The sequence below is a fragment of the Etheostoma spectabile genome, unplaced genomic scaffold (assembly GCF_008692095.1).
Source record: "Etheostoma spectabile isolate EspeVRDwgs_2016 unplaced genomic scaffold, UIUC_Espe_1.0 scaffold00569954, whole genome shotgun sequence".
NCBI lineage: Eukaryota > Metazoa > Chordata > Actinopteri > Perciformes > Percidae > Etheostoma > Etheostoma spectabile.
The window spans coordinates 6,636-18,407 of NW_022605449.1; the positions used below are offsets into that span (position 1 = coordinate 6,636).

Below are 11,772 nucleotides of genomic sequence, written 5' to 3' on the forward strand. Positions count from 1 at the left end.
CTTAAAGTATCCACCGTGCGCAATACTACATTGTACTCCGTTCAGTTGTCTCCAACATGGCCGCCCATCTGGGTTACCGCCGAGAACGTCATGTCAGTGAAACCCCGCTATGCTCTTAAAGGACAATCCCAGTATCACCTCCTGTATGACTCATCACTAATATCATTTAAGAGAGCTGTGCTTATTTTTGGCTGACTGGGTGAGGAAATACAGTAAATACCCATGACCTGTACTTTATTGGTAACCGCTTGTATTTTTGCCTTTGTGCTGTAGAATGGATTCACTCCTCTGTACATGGCCGCCCAGGAGAACCACATGGATGTGGTGCGCTACCTGCTTGAGAACGGAGGCAACCAGAGCACTGCTACTGAGGTGAGAGGAGTTGGTGGATATTTAGAGTAGTCTCGCTTTGCCAGTCTGGCTAGTCCACGTCTCATTTGGGGATGGGAGGTAAACATTCTGGTTAATGGCCTTTCTTTGAATTGTCAAGTGCAGCACTAAACTGCCGGAAAAAACTCAGATTGGACAGATAGTCTAGCGATCTGTCTGGACTTATCCTGCAGAGATCTAAGCAATCCAGAAAGTGGAACGTCAAGGATATAGACTATATTTAGGGTGACTACGTCAAACTCTCCTATCTAGTCACGCATGCAGTTTAGTGCACTTAACACTGGCCCTGAACACAACGCAGATACATGGCTGATGTACAGTTAATCCCATTTTGGCAGGTATTTGCCATAAATCAGAGTATTGACATTTCTAGCTCCCCTGGTAGAGTGTGTAGCTGAGTCCTTGGCAGGGCCCTGGTTCATCATCTTCCCCCGACTCTCTCTCTCTCTCTCTCTATCCTGTCAACTCAAAGGCCATTAAAAAAAAGAAATCAAGTTCTTAACTAAATGGCAATCCATCCTGGGGATGGCGAGGCATTCCATTCTCTAGACATGGCAACATGCTAGTGGGCTAGAAGGAAAGTCATGGGTCCACCAAGTCATTAAGACACATCATCTGGGAATCAGGATGACAGATGACAATACTCATTGCACATGACCATAACGTGGCAAGCCAAATCACCATCATCATCAGGGATCACCCAGTCATTAGAATCCATCATACGGGGACCATGTATGTCTTTACAAATGTCGTGGCAATCTATCCACGACGGTTGACTCCCTGACAGACGAATATTGATATTCCCAAACCCCCTACTACCGTGGTCATTGTTAAGCTACCATAAGTGATACTTGCACAGATGTTTCATATCGAGACCCTACCATGGATCAAACAGTTATAATCCCTCCCCGTCCTGGTCGGCTTTCACTTTGAAAAGGGATGGTTGCTTAACCCTCCTTGTCTTCGGGTCAACTTTGACCCCTTTCCAAAAGGTTCTATATCCGAATTTGGGTTTCTTTCCAGCAAACTTTCCAAAAAGTCACCTGGATGGTTCCCAACAACGCTCCTCACAAGTTAAATGAACAATCAGTTCATTGAATTTGTGTTTTTTTTTGTCAGTTTTAAAGCATTCGGAGACAAAGCAATTGGTAAAAAAAAAATTTAAAAAATGTCAATAAAATTGATTGAAATGTGAACAAATGACAAAGTGACAAAAAAAGTGAAAAGATGTCGAAAAAAGTGACAAAAATGTCAAAAAAATGACAAATGTAAAAAACAAAAAAAAAAACGCTTTCAAAATTTGGGGAATAACATAACGGAAAATTTAAAAGGCTCAGAAAAAGTCGACAAACGTTGAAAAAAGGACAAAATCATTGTCAAAAAAGCCACAACAGGGTCAATTTCATAGCATTTGAAGACAAAAGAATTGGAAAAAAATAAAATTGACTAAAATGTGAACAAATGTCAAAGTGACCAGAATGTGAAAAGTTGTCGGAAAAAGTAACAAAAATGTTCAAATAAAAATGACAAATTTACAAAAAAGCTTAACATTTTTTTGTGAATAACGCATACAATTTTTAAAAGGCTCAGAAAAAGTCGACAAACGTTGAAAAAGTGACAAAATCATTGTCAGAAAAGCCACAACAGGGTCAATTTTATAGCATTTGGAGACAAAACAATTGGAAAAAAAACTTAAAAGAAATGTCAATAAAATTGACTAAAATGCGAACAAATGTCAAAGTGACAAAAATGTGAAAAGATGTCAAAAAAAGTAACAAAAATGTCCAATAAAAAAGTGACAAATGTAAATAAAAACTTATTGCGTGGTCAAAAAAGCCACAACAGGGTCAATTTAAAAAAAAAATTAGCATTTGGAGACAAAACAATTGGTACATTTTTTTTTCTTTTTTTTTAATGTGACAACAATTTGAAAAGATGTCGGAAAAAGTAACAAAAAATTCCTCAAAAAAACGTTACAAATTTGGGGAAAAACCAAAAAAATCAACAACCGTTGAAAAAAGTGACAAAATCAGTGGAGCACAGCCACGACAGGGTCAAAAAAAGACAACCATAACCTTGATAAAAAAGGTTTTTATTTTAAATTTTGACTCAAAATACAAAAAAAATTCCGACACGAGGGTTAACAGCAATGGAAAAAGCGGCAAATGCTGTTAGCCAACGGGAATACATTTTTGAATGAAAACAGGCATTGTCTGTTAAACAGATCATGTGAAAGCAACGGAGTGATGATGTGACATGGCATTGTTGTTGTATAGACCAGGGGTCTTCACGTTCTCCAGGCCAAGGACCCCCAAACTGATGGCGAGATGGAGCGGGGACCCCTAATATATATATTGTTAACATTGTGTTATATCAACTGGTCCTATAGTGCCATGTGTGCATTGATGACTGAAAGACATCTTCTGCCTCCATTTATCTGTTTACTGCAGTGTGTTGAGTTCATGTTAATGTGGATTTAAAGACATTTCAATTAGTGGGAAAAATATTTTAAAAAAAGTCTATCAACCAAACCTTCGCGACCCCCCATGCAGTACCTCCGCGGACCCCAGGGGTCGCGGACCCCTGTTGAAGATAGATAGATAGATAGTTTACCTTATCAACCGTTATGAGACAGGAATGCAAGGACCCTCTTTTTTAGACGGGGCCATTTTTTTTTTTAAATACCAACGTTAATTCACATGATTCAATGTGCGTCAACCAAACAACTCGGACGCTTTGATGCTCCAACATTTAAGGATTCTTGAGATGGAAATGTCGCTGATCCTCTTCGTCCTGTCTTCCTCCAAACCAAGGATGGCTTCACCCCGCTGGCCATCGCCCTCCAGCAGGGCCACAACCAGGTGGTCTCGGTCCTGCTGGAGAACGACACCAAGGGCAAGGTCCGCCTGCCGGCCTTGCACATCGCCGCCCGCAAGGACGACACCAAGTCGGCCGCCCTGCTCCTCCAGAACGACCACAACGCCGATGTCCAGTCGAAGGTAGGCCCGTAGCACGGTTTGAGTTGGGGGGGGGGGGGGGGGGGGGGGGGGTGTTGGCATGATGTGGTGCTATTTGTTTGTGTCCGTCCGTTCTACGGTTTTGAGGACTTTCGTAAAGTAAATGAATTGTACGAGGCTGTAGTGGATTTGGCTGAATAGGATCTCGTGATATTTGAGGATCGAAACCAGTCCAGATGTCTTTTAGATGTCGGCTGTGGTTCAGCATTTGGTTCATGCCGTTTGGCTGTAGACCTCCGGGCCCTCTGGGACCCCCCGGTGCCAGGTTAGCTCTGAATTTGAGTTGAGAATGATAGCTACTTTAAATGATTGAGTATCGAATGGTTAGCTAATGATTAGTTACCGATAGACTCCTTAATGACTCCACAATGATTGGTAAAAAGAACGGTAGCTACTGTTAAATGAATAAGTAACGAACAGCATCAATCATCAATCAATCAGTAACCATTGGTTACTCATTCGTTCCTCAGTACCTAACTACATTTTGTAAAAGCATTACCTTAACCCTTGTGTTGTCCTCGGGTCAAACTGACCCGTATCAAAGTGTTTCATATCAGAAATATGGATTTCTTTCAACCAAATTGCCCAAAATTAACATGGAGGATTCCATACATTCCTCAGGTAAAATTAATGACTACTTTCATAGACTTTTTGGGGTGTTTTATTGAATCTTATAGCATTTGAATTCTTTTTTTTTTATGGTTTCAAACCAGTATCCGGACTAAACTTTGACATCTACCCATCTGAGATCCACCATTGGTCAAAATAATTCATAATTTCTGCCTTTTTAACAAAAAAAAACGTATGTATAATTTGATATTAAATGACCATGAATTCCAAGAAAAAAATGTAAAACCTGTTATTGAACCAGCTCAGGTTTTTAAAAAAGCGCCAAAAGCTGGAAAAAAAAAGTATATTCATTTTCAATTTTGACCCTGAAGGACAAGTTCATGGTTTACGGGAAGACAACGCAAGGGTTAAATGTGTACCCGGATGAGTTCTCCTGACATTTAAGAGTCTGATCACACTGTTGTCATTACATCCGGACTCCATCATCCCAGGGTCTCAATTTTCTTACGCCATGTAGACCAGTTGGTAGATGGTCCGGTAGATTGGATGTCATTGCGTTACACTGTTTGGGGTGTCAGTGATTTAAATATTTCCCATTTCCAGATAAATGATCCAGATAGCAATCCCAGCAGGTGTAAAACTAGGGTGCCCCAAATGTATGAGTACCAAGACTGTGTCTGTTGTGATGTACTGTTGTCATGAAGGCGTATATATATATATATATATATATATATATATATATATATATATATATATATATATATATATATATACCCTGTGTGTGTTTGTGTTTCCATCTGTCTGTCCATGCATCTCTCTATTTCTATTTTTTCCCTGTTCTCTTATTCAGTGTCTCTGCGCCTGCCCGTCACTCCCCGGTCCGCCACTAACCGGGTCTCTCCCGTTTCTCCTTTTGTCTCTCTCTGAACGCTAACACTCACACACTCCCCCCCATCACCCCCTTTTACCTCGCCGCACCGGTGTACACTGTCCACTGCATGGAGTGTGCCGCTGTGTCACATGATGGTTGTAGGTGTGATGTCAACAACGCTGCATGCAACCAAGAGGGAAGGGGGAGGGGAGAGGGAGGGAGAGGGGGGAGAGAGGGGGGGGGGGGTGGATCCTTCTTGAGTATTAATCCGGGATTTGTGCAAATTCCGAATTCTGAATTTTTTCTCAAATTCTGAGATTAAAGTCCGAATTCTGACTTTTTCTGAGAATCTGAGATTAAAGTCCGAATTCTGACTTTTTTTGTCTTCTGACTTTTTAAATTCTGATAAAAAAAAAGTCAGAATTCGGACTTTAATCTCAGAATTCTCAGAAAAAAGTCAGAATTCGGACTTTAATCTCAGAATTCTCAGAAAAAAGTCAGAATTCGGACTTTAATCTCAGAATTCTCAGAAAAAAGTCAGAATTCGGACTTTAATCTCAGAATTCTGAGATTAGAATTCTGACTTTTCCCTTCTGTCTTTAATCTCAGAATTCTGAGATCAAAGTCCGAAGTCTGACTTTTTTCATCTGACTTTAATCTCAGAATTCTGACTTTTTTCTTCTGACTTTTTTAAATTCTGATAAAAAAGTCAGAATTCGGACTTTAATCTCAGAATTCTCAGAAAAAAGTCAGAATTCAGACTTTAATCTCAGAATTCTGAGATTAGAATTCTGACTTTTCCCTTCTGTCTTTAATCTCAGAATTCTGAGATCAAAGTCCGAAGTCTGACTTTTTTCATCTGACTTTAATCTCAGAATTCTGACTTTTTTCTTCTGACTTTTTTAAATCTGATAAAAGTCAGATTCGGACTTTAATCTCAGAATTCTCAGAAAAAGTCAGAATTCAGACTTTAATCTCAGAATTCTGAGATTACAATTCTGACTTTTCCCTTCTGTCTTTAATCTCAGAATTCTGAGATCAAAGTCCGAAGTCTGACTATTTTCCTCTGACTTTTTTCCTCAGAATTCTGAGATTAAAGTCCAATTCTGACTTTTTTCTGAGAATTCTGAGATTAAAGTCCGAAGTCTGACTTTTTTCTTCTGACTTTTTCTCAGAATTCTGACTTTTTTAAATTCTGAAAAAAAGTCAGATTCGGACTTTAATCTCAGAATTCTCAGAAAAAAGTCAGAATTCGGACTTTAATCTCAGAATTCTCAAAAAAAGTCAGAATTCGGACTTTAATCTCAATTCTCCGAAAAAAGTCATACTCATCATAGATTTTTCACCAGTGGCCTAATCCTCTTCCTTACTCTTGCGATGCATCAGTAAAGTATTAAAGTTAAGACTTCAGATTTCATATTAGTTGGGCCACGTCAGAATGTGACGAGCTTTTTATGAGTGATGATGCATTACTTTGTTTTATATCTTTGGGTTTTGGATTGTTGTTTTGGACTCTGGGACGTTGCAATGAGGATTTTTTACTATCGTTACACAAAATGTGGACCAAACTATTAACCCCTTTGTGTCAAAATCAACACTTTTGTTGACGCTTTTTATCGATGTTTTTAACTTTTTCTTTCTTTTTTCTTCCTTTTTTTTTAACAGTTTAACGGACGCTTTTTTCAATGTTTGTCACTTATTTTTTTTGACGTTTTCAACACTACGTAACACTAACTTATTAACTTTAGTTTTACAGTTATTTTTGGAATTTATGGTCAGTAAACCTCATTTATAGGAAATTATACCTAATGTTAAAAAAAGTGACAAACGTTGAAAAAAAGGGACAAAAATGTAAGAAAACATTGATACAAAGCGTCAAAATGAAAATCAACACCTTTGTGACGCTTTTTATATCAATGTTTTTAACTTTTTCTTAAAAATTTTTGTCTCTTTTTTCAAACTTTGGAGGCTTTTTTTCAATGTTTGTCACTTTTTTTGACATTTAAACACTTCATAACATTAACTTATTAACTACAGCTTAGTTATTTTGGAATTTAGGTCAATACATTTATATCATTATAGGAAATCATACCTAATGTTAAAAAAAGTGACAAACGTTGAAAAAAAGGGACAACAATGTAAGAGAAACATTGATAAAAAGTGTCAAAGTTTACGCTTTTATCAATGTTTTCAACTTTTTCTTACTTTTTTCTCCCTTTTGTCAACACTTTCGAGGCTTTTTTCAACTTTTTGGGGACGTTTTCAACAACTAACACTAACTTATTCATTTTAGTTTTACAGTTATTTTGGAATTTAGGGTCAATACATTTATATCATTTATAGGAAATCATACCTAATGTTAAAAAAAGTGACAAACGTTGAAAAAAAGGGACAAAATGTAAGAAAAAGTTGAAACCATTGATAAAAAGCGTAAACTTTTCAACTTGTTGGGACGTTTTCAACACTAACACTAACTTATTCACTTTAGTTTTACAGTTATTTTTGGAATTTATGGTCCAAAAAACTCATCTAAGAAATTATACCTGATGTTTGAGTTAGAAAAGCAGAATTAGGAATATTGAGACTAAAATGAAAGGAATGGATGTTGAGGATAGTCACAGACTGGAATAGGTCAACTTTTACTCAATGCCATTTCAAAACACTTCAATTGTTTTCAATGGCTATAAAATTGAAGACGTCCCCAAATGAATGAAAGTAGAGATTTGTACTTGGCAAAGAGCGTTGGGTGGAATCAATCGTGTTGTTTTGGGTAATAAAAAGAACACTGTATCAGAGAACGGGTCAATTGACCCGAGGACAACATGAGGGTTAATCACATGACCAAATGATGAATTAACGTGCATCGCCTTTGGGTGAACCGGACTCGTCTGCGCGAGGAGCGGCCCAACGTTGTGACCACGCTGCAGATGTGTGTTAACAAGCCTAACTGAACTGATCTTTCCCTCCCTTCATTCCTCCCGCTCCAGATGATGGTCAATAGGACTGACTGAGGTATACACACGCTCCTTTGATTCTCCACAGATTTACTCCCCCCCCCCCCCCCCCCATCCCCATTTCTCTTTTTCTTTCTATTTCGTTCACTTCCACAGCACTGCATGATGTGAAAAAAAAAAAGATTCATTTGGTTCCACTTTACGTTGCTTTGTTTAACAGGTCGACATGCACGGCTGACACGAATGGCCCAAGCTCCTGCTGCTTTAGATTTGGTTTATTCATACTCCGTCTGTACCATTTTCATTTTTTTCCTCCCAGTTTAGACTCGTATCGTCCCCAGCTTAGGGAGCCCCTTCCTGTTTTTTTTTTCTTCATATCTTCCCTCAGCATGGATTTATTTTACACGGGTCTCCTGCAAGGGTTGATGTGATGAATACTGTTGCTGATGCATTTTTTTTTTTTGGATATCTATCAATGATATTGTTTCCCAGTCTGTTGTGATTTTGTCTGTTCACGTCCGTTGCACGGTTTATAGATAGCGCCATAAGCTGCTTAGTTTGAATCCGTATTGGATAAAATGATAGCATACAATTTTTTCCTGCAGTATGGAAGTCCAGTGGTGCCAAATAGAAATGAAATCACTCAATCAAATTTAAGGATATTTCCTATTTCCTATTTGTTTGTGCATGAAAATCCAAATCCGATCTTTAATTCATGTTCAAATGCATAAATACTATAAATACATAAAGACTATTGACCAGTATTTTTGTGTACACAAAAGAAGACACAGCCACAATGATGATGAGTGTAAAATGTGCTTTTGTTTAATTTTCAACAATGTGAAACTTACATAAATCTTAAAAATCGGCATTTAACAAAAAAAAATTATATTAAAATGAATGATATCCATTTTGTGACTACGACACATTTCACAAAGGACGTCTGGGAGGATCCTTCCATAATAACAATGACCGGAATAACAGCAATGATCATGCAATGTATTGGAAAAAATCAATCATTTGAATAGTTTTGAAAAGTGTAGTATAGTTCAGAAAAAAATTTAATTTTATGGTTTTATGTTTTCAAATAAATGAAATGTTCCCATTTTTTAAATTGTCCATGTCATGCAATGTCAACATGGCCGTGTTTCGCTTTTGAGTTATTTATCCAAAAATGTTCCGTGTCATTCTTGCAGTAATTATGCATTAAAACATGTTCATGTTTTTTTTTTTGTCTTTTTTCTTACTTAATAATGCACACACGAATTGACAATTTAAAATTGATAAAATGATTTTACTTCAATATTGCCATGTCCTGGTCTTCCGTACGTCTAAGACTTTTGCTGATCAAGTATTTCAAACGCATGCTTTTATATACATTTTAATTACTTGTATTGACTATTGCTCTTTACGACTCCAACAATGCTTATTAATAAGGACATGGGAAGCTTGTAAAGCTTAAGGTCTTACTGTGCCTGCTTGGCCCAAGACTCGGCCCTGAACGGCATGTTGCATCCACGCTACCTAGTTTTGCACCATTCTGAGCTTTTGACTGTGTAAAGTTTTTTAAAACCATCACGTTAGTCACTGTATTCTTCACACTTTTACAAACAACTTTTTCACATTAAATCGGACCACACTTACAGAATGGCAAGGTAAGGCAAGAATCTGCTCCAAACTGCTCTGCAATCTCATAATACTTTCTCATATGTATTTCACATCGTTACTCTAATACTTCCTGACGTACAGTGAACATAGTGCACTTTGTGTTGATCACAAATGTACCCTTCTTGTTAAATGCCACTTTATGAGTTTACTATGATTTGGTGTGGTTTGGGGTAGCTAATATTGTTTGTCCATTTCATGTGATGAGTATCTATGTGTACTGGACATCTATTTGTTTCAGTTCTGCTTCTTTTCATTTCAAGTTTTTCTTCTTTTACTTTTCTTTATGTGGTTGATACCTGCATGGAAGGACGTTTTCTGAGCGTGTTTTGGGGTTGTGTGTCTGGGTGCCACATGTTCTGACATAAAAATTCAAAAATAGTAGATTTGTTTTCTTTGCATTCTGTTTACTTTTCATCTGGGATGCATGCTGGAAGACTATAAAGATCAAGAGACACCATTGAACTTTAAGGGCGTGAAGTAAAGGCTATCGTCTGATCTCTGTCCTACTCTCTGTGGGTCTGTATCTGTCCTGTTTCTCTTCCAGAGTGGATTCACCCCCCTGCACATCGATGCCACTACGGCAACGTCAACGTGGCACGCTCCTGCTGAACCGAGGCGGCGGTCGACTCACGGCCAGGGTCGACTCAACGCTAATATGCACTGTTATTCTGCTCTGAAAGCGCATTGTAGACGTTAAAATTCTACAAGAACACTTCTGCACAACATTGCCTGCCTCCTGAATCTAGCGCTATAAGCTATGAGGTTTCATATCTAGTAAATCTTGGATTTGTAAATTGTAAAGTGCTGGTCCTCTGCATTTCATGGTCACATTGTCAAGAGTTATGGTATTATAGAGCAGATGGATTCCAGCGTTTGTCTGGTTGGATTAACTGACATCAGGGCTCATTAAAAGAAGTTGTGAAATACAGTAGGTAATGTGAGGGTGCGTGGTGTGGGTGGTGTGTGTGTGTGGGTGTGTGTGGTGTGTGTGTGTGTGTGTGTGTGTGTGTGTGTTGTGTGAGGTGCTTGAGTGGTGTTGTATAGGTCTTTTGCATTTAAGAACCTTTTCTAAATACGTTTGTATTGTACTTATATGCTGTCGAGGACGCCCATGAAAATGAGATGGGTTCATCTCAAGGGGTTAATCCTAATAAAAGAATTTCAAAGATAATAATCTTGAGAGCCCCAGCTTCTTGCGATATGACAATATTAATATCATCAGCGAACAGTATGGTACACGCAGAATCAGACATCCAAACCAAGTCATTTACTAGAAACGTAAGTGGCCCTAGTATTCATCTTTGAGGCACTCCACAAACAGCTCATTCTGTAGAAATACACCTTTTATAGATCACTATTATAAAGGTAGTCACTTAGCCAATTGCTTCCAACATCCGAAATATAATAATAATTTTACAATTTTGAATTTAGGAAATGAAAATGATATGGAGCAATTGTATCAAAAGCCTTGATATATAAGAATATCTTAATTGTGAACATTCAGTTGTCCAAAGTTGTGGCGATTTTGTCTGTAATTGCAAAAGAATCATTTATATGAAGTGATTTGTCAAAATCCAATTGTTGCTAATACTATATTAAATCCTAACTATATTATAAGCTGAAGATAATTTCATAGACAAGGCAGGGGGAAAACGGCTAAGGTTTTACCTTGTGCTGTACACACAGAAATTCTTCATCTTGCCTCATCACACCAGCAAACTCAGCAGACCCATTATAACTTTCATTTCTGGGTTTTACTTGTCCCTTTAATATCATCCAGAATACAATTTAGATGCCTATTTTAGCCGTTGCGAGCATTGTGGATAACACAGCTTTTTTTTCCACCTTGCACTCTCCTAATCCTCAGGGGATTGCTCGTGTGGCAAAAAATGAGGTTGCAGAGATTATAAAATCCTGAGATTGGTTAAAAGGTTTGAAAAAAAATGCCCGCATCCTTTGTCTTTATTAGACACAACATCCTCCCGTTTGAGATCATTTCAGACTTAACTGGTTCAATTCTGTGAAGAACAAGATAACAATACATTTTATTTTGAAATACACAAATGCGCTGTACACATATGACATTTCCCTTTCAGTAACCTAAGTTACCCACGTCAAAGTTGAGTTTTTTTCTCCCTGTAGAACGGGATTACTCTCTTCATGTGGCGTCCAAGCGGGGCAACACTAACATGGTGGGCCTGTTACTGGACGTGGCTCCCAGATTGATGCTAAAACAAGGGTGCGTATCATGAGAAGCAGACTATGGTATTGTAATCTAGTTGGGAATTGGTAGAAAGGATTT

The 11,772-nt window shown here is 38.0% G+C and overlaps 1 protein-coding gene across 1 annotated transcript; it reads left to right on the forward strand.

The window, feature by feature from the left end:
• Positions 1–252: 252 nt before the first annotated feature.
• LOC116685542 (ankyrin-2-like) lies at positions 253–10,156 on the forward strand (the record flags this gene model as incomplete). The annotated part of the gene is made up of 3 exons (XM_032510549.1): positions 253–372; positions 3,204–3,389; positions 10,015–10,156. Coding segments are annotated over exons 1-3 (406 nt in total), but the record flags the coding sequence as incomplete, so codon positions are not given.
• Between the last annotated feature and the right edge of the window lie 1,616 nt (positions 10,157–11,772).